Below are 20,501 nucleotides of genomic sequence, written 5' to 3' on the forward strand. Positions count from 1 at the left end.
AAGTGGTCAATTGAATAAGCACAAGCATGTTCATACAGGAGAGAAACCATATCATTGTGATATCTGTGGTAAATCATTCTCTTGTAGTGGCCACTTGTCTGATCATAAACGCATTCATACAGGGGAAAAACCATATCATTGTGATATCTGTGGTAAATCATTCTCTTGCAGTAGCCACTTGTCTGATCATAAACGCATTCATACAGGGGAAAAACCATATCATTGTGATATCTGTGGTAAATCATTCTCTCGTAATAGTCAATTGGTTAATCACAAACGCATTCATACAGGAGAGAAGCCATTTCATTGTAAGATCTGTGGCAAATCATTCATTGAAAATGGCACTTTAACTAAACACAAGCGTGTTCATACAGGTGAGAAACCATATCATTGTGATATCTGTGGTAAAACATTCTCTCGTAGTGGCCACTTGTCTGATCATAAACGCATTCATACAGGGGAAAAACCATATCATTGTGATATCTGTGGTAAAACATTCTCTTACAGTAGTCAATTGTGTAGACATAAACGCATTCATAAAGGGGAAAAACCATATCATTGTGACATCTGTGGTAAATCATTCTCTGAAAGTGGTATCCTAACTAAACACCAGTGCAGGATAGAAACCATATTGTGATATCTGTGGTAAATCATTCTCTGAAAGTGGTGTCCTAACTAAACACCAGTGCAGGATAGAAACCATATCATTGTGATATCTGTGGTAAATCATTCTCATACAATGGTGACTTGACTAATTATAAACATATTCATACTGGGGAAAAACAATATCACTGTGATATCTATGGTCAATCTTTCTCTCAAAAACGCCATTTATGTACACGTGAGTATTCACACAAAAGTGCAGCCATTCAGTATTAATCTTTATTACAACAATTATGGCTATTTTTTTCTGCTGAAAGACAGGGCTATTTTTATCTCTTCAAATATGATGTTATCGACTTCAATTTCAATAATGTCAACATCAAATTCTTGAATGTCATGTATATATATGGAAGTATATCAACAATGTCTTTGATTTCTGAAGATGATTGCTCTGGATTTTTGAGCAATTTGTTTTGAGAGAATAAAGAAATGGGAATAATGAATAAAAGGTTACACTGAAGTTGGTTTTGTCTTTATGTTTTCATCATTGTCGCTGTTATCATCATCCTTTAGTGAAATTTTTTGTCTTTACTGGCATGGGTGGCACAGTGTGACATTAGCTAGAAAACCATGATGCTGCACTAGGTTCCAGTCTGATTTGTTTGGGTTTCTTTGGATGTATTCTCCTAATAGAGTTTATGCTGTGTGCTTCAAATATATGTGTGCATATGCACACACACATACACATATATGTATGTGTGTATATATATATATATATATATATATATATACTTGCAGTATCACCCGGTGTTGCTTGGGTTTGTATCGACCCTTTAGAATTGGAATTTTTGAAAAGTAAAAATTTTGCATTATGCAACTTGTTATTCTCTTCAAGTGAACATTTTTCCAGTTGAAATACACCGAAAAAATGGTGACACAGCAGTCAAAAATCGTAAAAAATAGGGATTTTCATAGAAAAAAAGCACCTTTTTGATGTAAATAATTTTTGGTGTTAACATGGTCCGATTTGAATTTTATCTTCTACAGAATGAAGAGCAAGCCTTCTTCTATCATACTCTCAACTTTGATAGTGTTTGTTGAAGGCTACCAAAACTGCCACACACAGACAACTTCAGCTTCATGTATATAGATTTGCTACACACTACTTTCCATCCTTAATAATGAAACTTGGTAGATCTAAAAGTTAAACACACAGACACACAAGTTAAGTTTTATATATATAGATTTCAGGGGAGAGTTTCAGGGAGTCGCTGGCGATGTATCGTGATGATCAAAAATCCGGCCCGCTAAAATTTGGTTAAAGTGATTCAAACTGCAGACTCAACGCAAAATTGTCACATTTAATTCAAAGCGTTAAAAATGTTACGAAAACAATTGGTGTGTTCACAAAGTCCAAACGATTAATAGGAAAAAACCCTCCTGGCTGCATCCCGAAAATTCATATCTTTGCCGAATTTCTACAATATTTACGGTGATCTGTTTTTATATCTTGATTTTTTTTTTTTCAGGCAATTTATGCATGCTTGCACGCCCAAGTGAACACAGTTCACGTCAAACAGCTGAATGAGTAAAGTTCACTATTCAATGCATGGGATTATTGATTTTTGCACTTGTGAGATGAATTTCGGAATGGAAATAGCGCAGTTCAATTTTCATTTGCCTAAACTTTAAGTGACCCATTTTTGATAATTCTACGATTTGTTGGCTAGGAGTAGCTGTGCCTGGAAGTTAAACACACAGAAACACACAAGTTGAGTTTTATATATATAGATATATCATCATCATCATCATCCAATGAAAAAAAAATATAATTCCAATGATACCGAGGGGTGGGGGCGCCCCACTTTTTCCAAGCAAAAATAAGGAGTTTGCAGCACATTGCGAGATCAGGGTACTTGATTCCATGCAAAAAATCTGAGTTTTTTTTTTGTTTCTCTTTATGAAAATCTTGTGGGTGAAAATATCAAAATTTACCCGAAATTCTTCTGGACTCCAACTTCTCCCCAAAGAATTGTGACAACAAATTCGTATGTAATCATAATCTATACCATCTCAAAAGTATTATCATCATAAACTACCTCATCAGTCATGGAAAATTACCGTTAATCTACCAAATCCTCATCGTTATCATTTAACGTCCACTTTCCATGCTAGCATGGGTTGGACGATTTGACTGAGGTCTGGCGAACCAGACTCCAATATCATCTGGCAGAGTTTCTACAGCTGGTTGGCGTTAGGAAGGGCATCCAGCTGTAGAAACTCTGCCGGATCAGATTGGAGTCTGGTTTGCCAGACCTCAGTCAAATCGTCCAACCCATGCTAGCATGGAAAGCGGACGTTAAATGATGATGATGATTTGGTAGATTAACGGTAATTAAAAATTTTCCATGACTACATTTGTGATGTGGTAGATTATGATGATAATACTCTTTAGATGGTTTAGATTACGATTACATAGGAATTTGTTGTCACAATTTTTTTGGGAGAAGTTTGAGTCCAGAAGAATTTTGGGTAAATTTTGATATTTTCAGGGAAATGAGGGGAGGGGAATTGATTGTTTCCCCGTAATACCTGGTACTACTTAAGAAGAGTGGTCCCGGTGCGCATACTCGTGCATCCGTGCTTGCTAGTTGTGACTGGTCGATCCTTTGTGTTTTATTTACTTCGTTTTAAAATTGGCGATCTTTCGGTATACGTACACACACGACGCACACACAGACACAAAACATATTCAGTTCTACCACATCATATCCCCAAATGTACATTGCTTTTATTTCTCTCAGCTGTAGCAGTTGACAACAGATTAATGTAGTGAAAAACTGTGTATATCAACAGGAATGCAAGTCCCATAAATAAATTATTTAAACTATAAATCGACGTCGTTCATTTGTTTATTTCGAAGGCATCCACATCCGTTCACCTCACCATATTCCGATACACCGTAACCATTACAGATTGTCAAGCGATGGTGGGGCACAAATACACACACTACGGGCTTCTTTCAGTTTCCATCTACGAAATCCACTCACAAGGCTTTCGTTGGCCCTAGGCTGTTGTACATGACACTTCCACAAGCTGTTATGCAGTGAGACTGAACCAAGAACTATATGGATGTGAAGCAAGATTCTTACCCCACAGCCACACTGAGAAAATTCTTTCGGTTTACGAACATTTCAGATGAGAAAAGGTCTTCAGGAAAGATGAAAATTTGTAAACTAAGGTTCACTGTATAGTTATCTAACCCGCTATTTCTAGCGGATCGGGAGACCACATAAACGTTCTGTGTGTGTGCTGATCAGTACAGATGATATATCGCCCCTGTAGGCCTTTGACTGGCCAAAATAACAGAACTTTTAGCTTGTAACTTTATAATTCATTTCTAGAAAATAATCTTCAGCATTTCAAAACAACATTTCTCTTTTTAAATAATAATCTGACGAAATTCGAGATGTAAGAAAGTCTATATCTACTATTAAACATGATGATAACGAAAATTTTACATTTGATCAAATTTTAAAATACCACAGTATCATTATATTAAAAATGATCTACTATCTTAGATGTTTCAGTGGGAATTGGGGATAAATTTAAGTCACGTAACTTTAATTTAATTCTTTTTTATTCTATTCTAAATAATCTTCGTTCTGTTTCGTTTTTGGGTTTGGTTTGCTAGATTCTTTATATGAGTTCGTGTGTTGAAGCATATTTTGTTGTGTCTAGGGAGAGTAATTCTCTTTTAGTGCTTTATAATTTATAACACACACTGGTAAATATCTTTTATGTTTTATTTCTGTATGTAAGCATTTAGATATGTAAATAAACAGATCAATATACAAATGGATAGGTATATAGACTATATGAACAGACACGGATCCACACATATAAAGATACACATCCATACATACAAACATGGTACATAGTTACACAACACACACACACACACAGATATGCACACACAAGGAGACAGAGGTGCATACATATACAAACACATGCTCACACACACATAGGATCTTTTCCTTTTGAACGGCACACAATTTCTAGTTAACTAAACACTTTAAAACTTCGTATACTGGTAGAATGTGTCAAAATAAAACATTTTTTTATCCTTTTTTGGATCTTTTCCTTTTGATGGACGGAATTTTCTAGTTAACTAAAAAAATTGAAACATCGTATACTGGTAGAATGTGTCAAAAGAAAACATTATTGAAAACAAAATTGTAATTTGTTTGTTTAACGTAGTTTAATTTTTCGAATTTTAACCAATCCTATGCTCTCTTTTGAGCTAAAATCATTTGCTGCGTCTAAAACTGAGACAACATCCGGTAACTAACCCTAAACCTAACCCTAAATTTTTTTCTCAATTGTTAAATTAATTTAATTGCTACGCGTGTAAAAAAAACGAAAGCAATCGAAAATAATTTAAACAATTGACAAACAAAATAATTCAAGAGAAAAAGATGTTTCATAAACACATTCTACCAATATACGAAGTTTAAAAACTCCTTAGTTACCTAGAAATTATGTTACAAAGTGTCGTTCAAAAGGAAAAGATCCCACACATACATAGGAAATACACAAACACGGACAGGCAAGCACATAAATATGCAGGATAGGTACATACTGATGCACACACATATATACATATGCATACACACACATATATACATACATACACATGCAAACACATACGTACATACATATGCATGCACACACATATACATACATACACATGCAAACAAACATGCACATACGTACATACATATGCAAACACACACATACGTACATACATGCATGTATAGGCACACACACACATACTGACCCACACGCATGCGCACAAACAAACAAAAGGGAACGCAGTGTAAATAACGGACAGAGTCAAAACTATTGAAAAGGTTGCGAGACGAAACGAAAATTTTAGAAAATAAAAATAAGAAATAAGTGGAAATTTTACCGGTGAGTGTGTTAAATAATAAGGCACTAAAAGAGAATGACTCTCCCCAGACACAACAGAATCTTCGTTCTGTTTTGACTAGAAACCGATCCTTCGTTTCCCCATTCCAGTTCTAGTTTTGCATCTGTTCTTATAATTCCCATTCATAAAACATAATTTTGTCCAGATAATCTTTACAGTACATGGATAAAAAAAACTAACTCTGTATTATATTTTTAAATGTAATTTGAAACTATTAAAAAGGAAAAAAATCAAATCGGTAACATTATTTCTGTAAACAACAAACGATTGATGACACCAATATGCACAAGCTCCAGATAGTTATTTCGTTTCGTTCTTTGCCGTGTCGATTTTTTGAAATGCTTCAAGATTTAAATTGCTCTGAGATCGCCTCTTAAAATCAATTAAAGATATTTCACATTAAACCCCGATTTCTGTAAAACACCAGGTAAGATATTAATATATATGTCGGTTAAGTTGGAATCTCTGAATGCTTTGCTTTTTTTATGTGTATGAAATACACCGTAATTAATTCAGTTTAATTGATTATGGTAGTCCCATAAAATGAGGATTAATTAGTAAAATAAGGTGAATGTAACATGCTGGGTACTACTAACGAACAGTGGTCTCGGTGCGAGCACTCACGTACTCGTGCATCCGCGCTAGCTAGTCATGACTAGTCTATCCTTTGGGTTTTTGTGTGTTATTTACTTTGTGTAAAAAAAATAATTTATTTTGTGTTTTATTTACTTTGCTAGGTAGTCGTTGTAGGATCGACTAGTCACGACTAGCTAGCGCGGATGCTCGACTACGCGAGTGCGCGCACCAGGACCACTGTTCTCAAGTTTGTGTGTAGTCCGTTCCGTTTTGTATGGGAGGTCGTTATTCCTCTTGCAAATTGTGTCCGTTAAAAGTTGTGTATTGTTTTATTGTAGCGATTATCGCTAGCCACGTATTTGTCGGCTATTTGTGTTGCCAAAGAGGACTACATTCGTAGATATGTTGCATAGGAGTGGCTGTGTGGTAAGTAGCTTGCTTACCAACCAAATGGTTCCGGGTTCAGTCCCACTGTGTGGTACCTTGGGCAAGTGTCTTCTATAGCCTCGGGTCGTATATATGTGTATATATATGTTTTTGTGTCTGTGTTTGTCCCCCTAGCATTGCTTGACAACTGATGGTGGTGTTTTTACGTCCCGTCACTTAGCGGTTCGGCAAAAGAGACCGATAGAATAAGTACTGGGCTTCCAAACAATAAGTCCTGGGTCGATTTGCTCGACTAAAGGCGGTGCTCCAGCATAGCCACAGTCAAATGACTGAAACGCGTTAAGGAGTAAGGAAATTTGGGTGTAGCACAGTTGTGTAGGTATGCCAGTCTTTCAATGCTTCAATGAACTCCGACCCTTGCGAACATTGACATTAAACGGATGACAGTATTGATGTTGTGAAATTTGCAATGTTGAATTATTATGTCACTTAACTATTCTCTTTATCTCACTGTTTCTTTTCCTCTTTCAGAATATCACATCTTGTCGTTCAGATGTGACTTTTGATTTTTTATGGACTTTCATCAACTAAAGGAAGACGATATATTTATAAGGAGCCTTCATCAATACATCATCGTTTTTATATTGATATAATCTATAAATCTGTAAATTATTAATTAAGGTGCTTAATTACTAATCACTGACTCGTTGCTTGTATCTGAATACGGTAAGTTGATTTTCTTTAAGGCTGTAATGATAATAATAATAATAATAATGTAAATTATAGAATTATGTGACCCTCTCGATGTTACAGTAATTATTTGGAAGGCATAACAATAAGGAAATGTATTTGCTCGTCTTAATTAACTTCCGAAGTGAAATGTTAATTTGTTGTTTATGAAAACCTATTCTCAACAGTTACATGTGATATAAAGTAAATTAATTAGTAAAATGAAAGTATTGTGGTATAATTAATTAGTATAATCCAGAGTAATGTAGCATAATTAATTTGTAAAATGAGAGGACTATCATTTTACTATGGTTAATGTGATGAAGGCTGTCACATTAATAAACGTTGTCCTGTTGTTTATGAGGCACTGATTAATCGGTAAGTTGGCGAGGATTTCTTTTAAGGTTATACTAATAATAGTAATGATGATGATCGTTTCAAATTTTGCCAGTCGAATACATAGAACTCAGTATTTCCCAAAAGGGATGAAAGGCAAAGTCGACGTCGGCCGTATTTGAAGTGAGGACTTTCCGCTGAGGTCGACTTCGACTTTCGTTCGCTTTGGGTGCATAAAATAATAATGGTGATGATGATATCAATTTTTAGTACTTTAAAGGCGGCAAGCTGGCGGAAACGTTGGCACGCAGGGCAGAATGCTTAGCGGTATTTCGCCTCCCGTTACGTTCCGAGTTCAAATTCCGCCGAGGTCGACTTTGCCTTTCATCCTTTCGGGGTCAATAAATTAAGTACCAGTTGTTGACTGGGGTCGATATAATCGACTTAATCCGTTTGTTTGTCCCCTCTATGCTTAGCCCCTTGTGGGCAGTAAATAAATAAGAAACGGTATTTCGTGTGTCTTTACGTTCTGAGTTCAAATTCCGCCTACGTCGACTTTGCCTTTCATACTTTCATGGTCAATAAATTAAGTACCAGTTGTTGACTGGGGTCGATATAATCGACTTAATCCGTTTGTTTGTCCCCTCTATGCTTAGCCCCTTGTGGGCAGTAAATAAATAAGAAACGGTATTTCGTGTGTCTTTACGTTCTGAGTTCAAATTCCGCCTACGTCGACTTTGCCTTTCATACTTTCATGGTCAATAAATTAAGTACCAGTTGTTGACTGGGGTCGATCTGATCGACTGGCTCCCGCCGCAAAAATTTCTGGCCTTGTACCTAGAGTAGAAAAGAATGTTTAGTACATGAGACACAATGTCTGAAATTTGGCGGGAGAGTGTAGGTCGATTCAATGGAACCCAGCGCTCTACTGCTTCTTCTTCTTCTTTACCTTACTGCTTCTTTTTCTATTTCAGAATATCACTTCATGTTGACATGAAAGAAATTTCTTCATTCAGATGTACCTCTGGTATTTTTATTGACTTTCATGGATCAAAGGAAGACCATATTTTTATAAGGCACGTTCATCAATACTTCAACCTCTTTATATGAATAAAATCTTCATCAAACGATGGGAAAATATTTCTTCTGGACAATGCAATTAACAACAATATTTTTTTGCCTTCACTGTCTGGAATGTCGAGGAGATAATCAATTTACAGATTAATTAAGCGTTGATAACTTTTCAAATGAGTTAGCAGTTTACATCTTGTGTTTTAGATATTCAGTAAGATCACAGATGAAAGAATTGTAGCATTAAATTATTCTCTGAAAATAGTGACACAACTGAACACAACCATATTCATGGAAATGAAAAAAACACTATCATTGTGATATGTATGAAAAATTATTCTCTCATAATGAATCATTTTACTAAACGAAAATACCCTGAAGTAAGAGAGCCATATCACTGTGATATCTGTGGTAATTCATTCACTGAAGAAAGAGTCTTAGCTAAACACAAGTGCATTGATATAGGAGAGAAACCACATCACTGTGATGTCTGTGGTAAATCATTCTCTCAAAGTGGTTCTTTGACTTGTCACAAGCGTATTCATACTGGGGAAAAGCCATGTCATACAGGAAAGAAGCCGTATCATTGTAATATCTGTGGTAAATCATTTTCTCATTGTGGTAACTTGACTAAACACAAACGTACACATACAGGAGAGAAGCCATATCGTTGTAATATCTGTTGTAAATGTTTCTTTCGAAGTGATACCTTAACTAAACACAAAGCTACACATACAGGAGAAAAACCATATCAGTGTGATATCTGTGGTAAATCATTTTCTCATTGTGATAACTTGACTACACACAAACGTATTCATACAGGAGAGAAACCATATCATTGTGATATCTGTGGTAAATCATTTCCCCAACATTGTCAATTGACTAATCACAAACGTATTCATACTGGGGAAAAACCATACGTGTGTGATATCTGTGGTAAATCATTTTCTGTAAATGGAACGTTAACTCGTCACAAACGTATTCATACAGGAGAAAAACCATATCAGTGTGATATCTGTGGTAAATCTTTTTCTCAAAGTGGTGACTTGCCTAAACATAAACGTACTCATACTGGGGAGAAGCCATTTTATTGTAATATCTGTGGTAAATCATTTTCTGGAAGTAGTGACTTGATTATACACATACGTATTCATACAGGAGAGAAGCCATATCATTGTGATATCTGTGGTAAATCATTTTCTGGAAGTAGTGACTTGATTAAACACAAACGTATTCATACAGGAGATATTAAACACAAATGTAGTCATACACGTGAGGAGCCGTATCATTGTAATATTTGTGATAAATCATTCTCTTCAAATAGCTATTTGATTAGTCACACGCGTATTCATACTGAAGAAAACTCATATCTGTGTGATATTTGTGGTAAATCATTTTCTCACAACAAGACTTTAAATAATCACAGACGTATCCATACAGGTGAAAGACCATATCATTGCGACATCTGTGGTGAGTCATTCTCTCAAAAAGGCCACTTAAGTACACATGTGAATATTCATACAAAAGTGTAACTGTATCTGTATCAAAATTTATTACAACAGGACAACAATTACGAAAATTTTGTCTGTTAAAAGACTGGATTTATTCCTATTCAAGTTTGACCTCATCAACTTTAATTTCATCATTAGCAATTTGATATTAACGAACCCCAACTTCAATATCATGTATGTATTTAAATATATCAACCTAGCGGTCACTTTGATCTCTTGTAGTGTTTGTGTTGAATTTTTGAGGAATTTGTTATAAGAGAATAAAGGAATGGGAATAATGAATAAAAGTTTTAAGTGACATTGATATTGTCTTTGTTGTGCTTTCTTCCTCCTCCTCCTCATCATCATCCTTTAACTTTTTCTATGCAGGATCAGGTGGGAAAGTGTTACAAGGGCTGTCAAGCCAGAGTACTGTTCCAGATTGCAGTCAGATTTGGGTTTTTTTTCTTTGGCTCTATGCCCTTAAGATACATGGTGTATTTTATAAATATGCCTGTTCATGTATCATAACAGCATGAAACTAGTAGTAGCTCTGTCGGTTATGTATTTAATTTGATATGTGTGTTTCTGAACACAGTGACAGTCTGATGACTAAAATAAGTGTATACAAATCTCGTATTTTGAGTGTATTCATGTCTGGGGCAGAAGCGTGGACTCCCTTTTACAGGGAAATAAAAAAATCTTGAAACTTTTCACATGTGCTGTTTGTGCAACAAAATAGCAAGATAAGACATCAAATGTCAAAACCTTAGAAATATGTGGTATGTCCAGCATCCAAAGCGTGTTGATGAGAATTCAGTGCAGATGGTTAGGACATGTTTTTCAAAGGAAAAATGGCTGCATTAAAAAAAATTCTTCTTTATGGCCAAAAAATGGAGGGATATCATGGCAGAGGAAGACCTGTCCTTAGGTATAAGGATAGGCTGAAGCAATCAATAAAATCTCTAGAGTTTGATTTGACTGCCTGGATCCACTTCCATGGTGTCAAATTTCTGGCTCTAGGCAAATGGTGTAAATCTGATTTAGCTGTATTTACACCATTTCTCTTCAACAATAAATTTTCTCCATGACAAAACACTGTGAATGGGTTGTGTAAGAGTTTGAACCTGGCACTGACATTCTTAGAATGGTAATAACATTTTACTTATAAACATCACTGCTTAGTTCTCCTACCTTGTTTAAAAAGTAAAACACCAAGGGAGGGCCAGGGATTGTGCACCTGTGTATACACAATATATACTGACATATACATTTTTACTAAAGTAAATGCAGATTTCTCCTTCCAGTTATGCATACATCCATAAATACCTCACTGAATCCACAATGTGTCATCAAAGTCAAACTGGACTACATTCACTGCATGCATTCCACTTGGATTACAGACTTGAAATCCGACGAATGGAAGTTTCCAAGTTAGGCAAAGAATAATTAATAACAAAGATGGGCTTTAGTCCAGTACTGCTGTTTCTGACATATTCTTTACTGATTAAGAAAAGCGTAACATCCTGCAAAAGAACCGTTTTAATCAGGTGAATAAAGGTAAGAATTAAAAATCAGAACTTCCCAAAAAACTGAACATGGTCCCAGATAGCTCAACTGACTTGATTCCGCCAGGAGAGTGACCAGGTTCTGCCTTACTAAGTTTATATTAACCCTTTTGATACCAACCCGGCTGAAACCGGCTCTGGCAATGAGTACAAATGTCTTGTTTTCATAAGTTTTGAATTAAAATCTTCCACGAAACCTTAGTCACAATTTATGTTCCTATCACTAGCTTAATGATAACAAAGTTATTTTACTAAATTCTGTGTTATATTTAAAATTAATTGAAAGGAACACAGAGCATCTCAACAAAAGGGTTAAAGTCACCATGATATTTCTAACCGTTTTGATATAAATCCGGCTGAAGCCACCTTTGGCTCTGTAGTATAAATGTCTTATTTTCAAAAATTCTGCATTATAATCTTCCACTAAACCTTAGTCACAATTTATGTTCCTATCACTAGCTGAATGATAACTAAGTTATTTTACTAAACTCTTTGTTATATTTAAAATGATTGAAAGAAACACAGAGCATCTCAAAATAAATACAGTAACGAAAGGGTTAAAGAGCTCTTTAAAAGGGTCACCAGAATGTGGGGGTAGGTAGGGGATGGGGCAGATGGAGAGAGAAATGAAAGGGAAGCAGTGATATTTGAGCTCATAAAGGGCTGTAGGGTAAAACAAAGGGTTGTAAACAAATCGTTGAAAAGTTGGATTAGCAAGAGGTTATCCATTGATGCGACACACTCTTGGGGAAAGGTATACCTTGCAATGGTGGGTGGCGCCATGGAAAGAAATCAGGGTGGTAATGCTGCAGATGTGCTGCAATCAGTGTGTTTGGAATGGGGGCTTGTAGATGAGTTATTAATGGAGAATAGTACAGCTTTTTGCACCATCGTTCAATCAAATTTAAGGCTGAGAGGCAACGAATCTACCGCATGGAGGCAGTCTTCGAGTTCGTTCCACAGACAGCCATATTCTGGTACAAATGGGGACACTGCAGCAGCTGGAGGTGGAAGGGGTTACATTGGTACAGGCCATAGACAAAGTTGGGTGAAGCCCCCAAATGCGTGCATGGGACATTCCCAATCACTGATAACAGATGATATGCACACAGAAATGTTGCCATGGGTAGCTATTAAGTTGGTCTGCCGAGAAGGGCCATCCGGTTAGGTAGGAGAAGGATCTGACAATTTATATCAGTGGTGCTCAACTCAGGTCCACACAGCCCCCTCAGGGTCCCATATAAGATTGAGTGGGATTACGCAACAAAATATTATGGAAAACCATAATTATATTTTAAGGGCATTCGAAAAAATTTTGCATTACGAACGTAACTGATATGTACTATGTCATAAATAACAGGGACAATTTCATATGACACCAGAAATAATTTTTGTTGACAACGATCTGGACAAATTGGATTCACCTCAAGAGACGTCATTGATTGGTTGAAATTGCCAAAATGCAAGAAATTAAACAACAAATATCTTACAAACCATAGAATTTTCTCAATAAAGCCAAGAGAAAAAGATATTTCATAAACACATTCTACCAGTATACGAAGTTTAAAAGTGTTTAGTTACAAAGAAATTATTTTAAAATCTGCCGTTCAAACCGAAAAGATCCTACGTGAGTTCTCTTTGTTAAAATAATCTGGTGTAAATTTGAAAAATTCTCGAAGGCGAAGTGGTTGACAAAATGAGACAAAACAAAAATCACTGAAACGAAATCAACCAGTCCGTAGAGCCATCTATTGGAGAATTAAAGAAATACAATCATATAAAGGGAAGTAACTGCTACAAAACTTGTTTCACAAGCTCCAAGTTAAACATGAATTAAGGTGCTTAATTAGCGATCACTGACTCGTTGTTCATATCTGAATACGGTGAGTTGAGAAATATTTACTTGAAGGCTATAATGGTGATAATAATGCAAATAATAGAATTATGTGACCCTGTTGATGTCAAAGTATTTATTACGAATGGAAAACATAACATTTGGAAAATATTTCGTTTTGGGATTTGGTTTGCAAGATTCTTTATATGAGTTCGTGTGTTGAAGCATATTCTGTCGTGTCTGGGGAGAGTCATTCTCTTTTTGTACCTTATATTTCCACTTTTTTCTTATTTTTATTTTCCTAAAATTTTCGTTGTGTCTTGCAACATTTTCCAAAGTTTTCAGTTTTGAGATATAGAGATAAGTGGCTGATAATAGGTTTTAGAGTTTTGTCGTGGGAGTAAGGGTCGTAAATTACTTCCTAGTTTCGGCGGGGGAAGTTGAAATTTGATATCGTTGTGATGAGTGGTCAGTCTACACCTATCCACCACTACAGGTTTATAGTGTGTGTGTGCGTGCATATACATACATACATACACACATACATACGTACATATATATATATATATATATAACGAACTAACTGTTACTTTCTCAGATGCAGCACGGATCTTTGTCAGTGAACAGGTCGCGGGTCTTAAAGCAACGAAAATATTTTGACAAATTAAACTTAGATGTTGAAGTGAATCGAACGGCTTTTGTGTGATTCTTAAATGGCTTACAAACACCTTCCACGCTGCAATTGTTTTCGTTTCAGCACACGATCTCAGATCAAATCACTTGCTATGCAAGTACATCTGCGTAGTTTTGAGTCAAAACTATTGAAAATGTTGCAAGATGCAACGAAAATTTTAGGATAATAAAAATAAGAAATAAGTGGAAATTTTACCGGTGAGTGTGTTAAATTATAAGGCACAAAAATGAAAATAAAATAATAATGAAATTATTGCATACAGTGCTCAGGTGCACCACAACAAAATGATTCTCCCCAGACGCAACAGAATTTGGAAAATATATTTCCGTGTCTTAAATAATGAATTCCAAATCGAAATGTTGATGTGTTGCTTATTAAATTTTATGATCGACTGTTATATGGGTAACTAATTAGTAAAATGAGAGGAAACCGATTGCAGAATACCACATTCATTAATGGGTACTACTAGCGAACGGTGGTCCCGGTGTGCACACGTGCATCTGCACTAGCTAGTCGTGACTAGTCGATCCTACAACGACTACCTAGCAAAGTAAATAAAACAGAAAATAAATAATTTTTTAAACAAAGTAAATAATACAAAAATACACAAAGTAAGGATCGACTAGTCATGACTAGCTTGCTGCGGATGCGCGAGTACGCGAGAGCGCGCACCGGGACCACTGTTCTCAAGAAGGATCCATTGATGTTGACCTGTTTTTTATGAGGCATCGGTAGAACGGTAAGTTGACAAAGACTTCCTTTAAGATTATATTAATACTAGTAATGATGATGATGGTCTCAAATTTTGGCAGATAGCCGTTTACATAGAAACAGGTATCTCCCGAAAGGAATGGAAGCCAAAATCGACCTCGGATGTATAACTCAGGACTTGTTTTTGTATATATATATATATATATATATATATATATATATGAATGCTGTATTTTATTTTATTTCCGATGTAGGATCTTTTTGGTTTGAACGGCAGTTTTTTCTAGTGGTGTTATATGAAATTATCAACCATAATTATGACCCTAGTATTGATCTATTGCATTTCAGTCATATCTATATATATAGACATTGAATGAATGGCAGTGTTGATGCTGAAATATTTGCAATGTTGAATTACTATGTCTTTTAATGATTCTCTTTATCTTACTGCTTCTTTTCCTATTTCAGAATAACATACCATGTTGATGGAAACGAAATTTCTTCATTCAGATGTGCCTCTGATATTTTTATTGACTTTCATCAACTAAAAGAAGACCATATATATAAGTATAAGGCACATTCATCAATACATCAATCTCTTTATAAAAATAATATCTTTGTGATAAACAATGGGAAATATTGTATTCAACAGCAACATTTTTTTTGTTTTCACTGTCTGGAATGTACAGGAGATGATCAATTTACAGGTTAATTGAGCTTGGATTACTTTACAGAAGAATTAACATTTTACATCTTCTGTTTTAGATATTAAGATCACCGATGAAACACAACTTGAAATTATTCTCTGAAAATAGTGATAAAACTGGACACAAACCTTCATAGAAATGAAAAACACAATATCATTGTGACATGTATGACAAATTATTCTCTTGTAATGAATAATTTAACAAAACCAAAAAACTCTGATACAAGAGAGAAACCATATTCCTGTAATATTTGTGGTAAATCATTTTCTCAAAATGGCACTTTAAATAGTCACAAACATATTCATACAGGAGAGAAGCCATATCATTGTGACATCTGTGGTAAATCATTCTCTGGAAATAGTCATTTGACTAGTCACGGACGTATTCATACTGGGAAAAAACCTTATCAATGTGATATCTGTGGTGAATCATTTTCTGAACGTAGTAACTTGAAAAGGCACAAACGTATTCATACAGGTGAGAAGCCATATCATTGTGATATCTGTGGTAAATCATTTTCTAATTGTGGTAACGTGACTAAACACAAACGTACTCATACAGGAGAGAGGCCATATCATTGTAAGATCTGTGGTGAATCGTTCTCTAGAAATAATCACTTGACTAGTCACATACGTATTCATACTGGGGGAAAACCATATCATTGTGATATCTGTGGTAAATCATTTTCTGAAAATAGCACTTTAACTAGTCACAAACATATTCATACAGGAGAGAAGCCATATCATTGTAATATCTGTGGGAAACCATTCTCTACTAGTGGTAACTTGAATCGGCACAAACTTACACATACAGGAGAGAAGCCATATTATTGTGATATCTGTGGTAAATCATTCACTCAAAGTGGTGCCTTAACTAGACACAAACATACACACTCAGGAGTGAAGCCAAATTATTGTGATATTTGTGGTAAATCATTCTCTCAAAGTGATGCTTTGACTGTACACAAACGTGTTCATACAGGAGAGAAGCCATATCATTGTGATATCTGTGGTGAATCATTCTCTCAAAAATGCCTCTTAAATACACACGTGAGTATTCATACACAAGTTTGATATGTCAGTGTCAAAATTTATTACAACTGGACAAATATGAATATTTTGTCAGATGAAAAACAGGATTTATTCCTCTTAAAGCTTCATGTTATCAACTTCAGTTTCATCAATGTCAATATGAAATTTATGAACATCATGTCATCATCATCATCATCGTTTAACGTCTGCTTTCCATGCTAGCATGGGTGGACGATTTGACTGAGGTCTGGCGAACCAGATGGCTGCACCAGACCCCAATCTTGATCTGGCAGAGTTTCTACAGCTGGATGCCCTTCCTAACGCCAACCACTCCGTGAGTGTAGAGGGTGCTTTTACATGCCACCGGCACAGGGGCCAGTGTGGCACTACTGGCATGTATTTATATAAATGAAGAGGATTGTGCTGGATTTTTGAGGAATTTGTTATGAGAGAATAAAGGAATGGGAATAAGGAATAAAATTTGAAAGTGACATTGATTTTGTCTTTGTTGTGTTTTGATCATCATCATCATCCTTTTGTATGTAGGCTTGGGTGCTAAAGTGTGACATGAGCTGTCAAGCCAGAGTGCTGCCCCGGGTTCCTGTTAGATTTGGCTTGATTTCTTTGGCTGTATGCCCTTAATCCTTTAGCATTCAGATTACTCTGTCAAATGTAAAGCCTGTTTAATCACATTATTTTAAATTAATTGTACAGCATCTTGTAACTCTGAGATTTTGATGATGTCCCTGTTTATTTTTAGAATGACTATGTAGTCAGAGCTGGCTGGTTTGAGCATATAACAGGAAGACAATTTTGGCCTGGTATGGCCGGTTTAAACACGAAAGGGTTAAGATACATGGTGTATTTTATAAATATGGCTGTTCAAGTATCATAATAGTATGAAACTAGTAGTAGCCCTTTCAATTGTGTATTTAATTTGATATATATATGTATGTGTGTGAACATGATGAGTCTGATAACTAAAGTAAGTGTATACAAATCTTGTATTTTTAGCATATCTTTGTATTGGGCAGAAGCAGGGACTCCCTTCTACACAGAAATAAAAAAAAACTTGAAACTTTTCACATATGATGTTTGCACAAAATATGCAACAAAATGGCAAGATAAGAAATGTCAAAACCTTAGAAATATGTGGTATGTCCAGAATCCAAAGCGTGTTGATGAGAATTCAGTGCAGATGGGTAGGACATGATTTTCAAATGACAAATGGCTGCATTAAAAAAATTCTTCTATATGGCAAACAAGTGGATGGATATCTATTTCTTTACTACCCACAAGGGGCTAAACACAGAAAGGACAGACAGATTAAGTCGATTATATCGACCCCAGTGCATAACTGGTACTTAATTTATCGATCCTAAAAGGATGAAAGGCAAAGAACCCAGAATGTAAAGACAGACGAAATACCGCTAAGCATTTCGTCCGGCATGCTAACGATTCTGCCAGCTTGCCACCGATGGATATCATGACAGGAAAACCTATCTTTACGGATAAGAATAAGCTAAAGCAATCCATAAAATCTCTACCACTTGATTTGACATGTTGGGGTAAGTCATTGCCTGGATCCACTTCCATGGTGTAAAATTTCTGGCTCTAGACAAATGGTGTAAATCTGATTTAGGTGTATTTACATTTTTTTCTCTACAACAAAAAATTTTCTCTATGACAAAACACAGTGAATGTGTATGAGTTTGAACCTGCCACTGACATATCCAAAATGGTAATAACATTGCATTTATGCTTAGTACTCTCTTTCTCTTTTACTTGTTTCAGTCATTTAACTGTGGCCATGTTGGAGCACCGCATTTAGTCAAGTACATCGACCCCGGAACTTATTCTTTTGTAAGCCCAGTACTTATTCTATCGGTCTCTTTTGCCGAACCGCTAAGTGACGTAAACATACCAGCATCGGTTGTCAAGCAATGCTAGGGAGACAAACACAGACACACATACACATATATATACAGGCTTCTTTCAGTTTCCGTCAACCAAATCCACTCACAAGGCTTTGGTCAGCCCAAGGCTATAGTAGAAGACACTTGCCCAAGATGCCACACAGTGGGACTGAACCCGGAACCATGTGGTTGGTAAGCAAACTACTTACCACACAGCCTGTTTTAAAAAATTACAGGCTTCTTGATTTAAGGTCTATTTGGCTGTTATTTTTACCACATCTCTCGAAAGCATGTCTGTTGACACTGTGCTCTGTTACTTGTGCCCATCTACTGTGCTAAAAATAACAGCCAATGTTTACTCTGTGTGTGTACATAATAAAAATGTCAGAATCTGATAGAATCAAGGTATTTTAATAATGATATAGAACTGGGTACCATCCTGGATTGGTTGTATTCCAAGACAGATGCTTTTGTAGTGGTGAGTAATCTTGTTGATTGTTATTGTAATAGCAGTCCTAGTTATATTAGGTGGGTGAGCTTGCGGTTGTTTGGCCATGCATGTAGGCGTCCAGTGGGCGAACTGAGCTGTGATGTCCTTCTCCCAACGCGCTGGCGGGCAGCTGAAGACCTGGGTTACGACGATCAAGGAGGACCTCTCCATGCTCACGGGACAGCAGGTGGTCGGCCTGCGCCGATGGAACAGTGACTGGCTCGCTATCTCGAGTGAACTGATGCAGGACCAGTCATGCGTGGGCTGCCATGGTTCAAGATGCCTCGAGGGTGGTAGAAGAAGCCGACTCAACCCGCCCAGGGTGAATGTCGCCACAAGTACAAGTAAGTAGTCAGAGAAAGTGGCCAATTAACAGACATAAACAAAATTGGATTCAAAACAATTCTAGGAATCACGAGTGACAGAGACACATAGTGGTAGATATTGGAACTACAGTGCAATATGAGCTCCGAAAGACTGATATTTAAGACAACGCAACTGATTTCAAGATTTCATTCACTAAGCTGCACTATTTTATGGTGTGTATATTAACATTTAAAAATCAAAAAATCAAATCAACATCAATGGAATTTGTAGTTGTGGTACCAGTGCCAGTGGCACATAAGAGGACCATCTGATCGTGGCCGTAGCCAGCCTCGTCTGGCACCTGTGCAGGTGGCACATAAAAAGCACCCACTACACTCAAAGAGTGGTTGGCGTTAGGAAGGGCACCCAGCTGTAGAAACTCTGCCAGATCAAGATTGGGGTTTGGTGCAGCCATCTGGTTCGCCAGACCTCAGTCAAATCGTCCACCCATGCTAGCATGGAAAGCGGACGTTAATGATGATGATGATGATGTGCATATCGTAATATGGTTTTATTCTCTTTTACTCTTTTACTTGTCTCAGTCATTTGACTGCGGCCATGCTGGAGCACTGCCTTTAATTCAAGGAAATCGACCCCAGGACTTATTCTTTTGTAAGCCCAGTACTTATTCTATCGGTGTCTTTTGCCGAACCGCTAAGTAACGGGGACATAAACACACCAGCATTGGTTGTCAAGCGATGTTGGGGGGACAAACACAAGTGCACAAACACATACACATACACACATATATATATATATACATACATACGACGGGCTTCAAGAGATTGGTTCCATGGCCAGGCGCCCTAGACGTGGCCAAGAGAGAAATGTGTGGATCCTTCAGCTTATCAAATGTATCAAAGAGAAGACACGGTGAAATCCTTGTCGTTCCGTCAGAAAACTGGATGCTACAGTAAAAATAAGCTGAACATCGGTGTATCCAAGCGCTGAAGGAGTGTCTCAGGACCCAACGATAAAAGATGATCCGTTGTCATGAGC

The 20,501-nt window shown here is 36.5% G+C and overlaps 2 protein-coding genes across 2 annotated transcripts in view; both read left to right on the forward strand.

Annotated features, from left to right (window-relative positions):
* LOC115225502 (E3 ubiquitin-protein ligase MIB2-like) overlaps positions 1-20,501 on the forward strand; it is a 233,569-nt gene that overhangs the window by 11,671 nt on the left and 201,397 nt on the right. The window lies entirely within an intron of this gene.
* Positions 9,043-10,227, forward strand: LOC115225083 (zinc finger protein 271-like). The gene is made up of 2 exons (XM_036513854.1): positions 9,043-9,146; positions 9,903-10,227. The coding sequence occupies exons 1-2, from the start codon at positions 9,043-9,045 to the stop codon at positions 10,225-10,227; spliced, it is 429 nt and encodes a 142-aa protein (XP_036369747.1).

This window comes from Octopus sinensis, linkage group LG27 (assembly GCF_006345805.1).
Source record: "Octopus sinensis linkage group LG27, ASM634580v1, whole genome shotgun sequence".
NCBI lineage: Eukaryota > Metazoa > Mollusca > Cephalopoda > Octopoda > Octopodidae > Octopus > Octopus sinensis.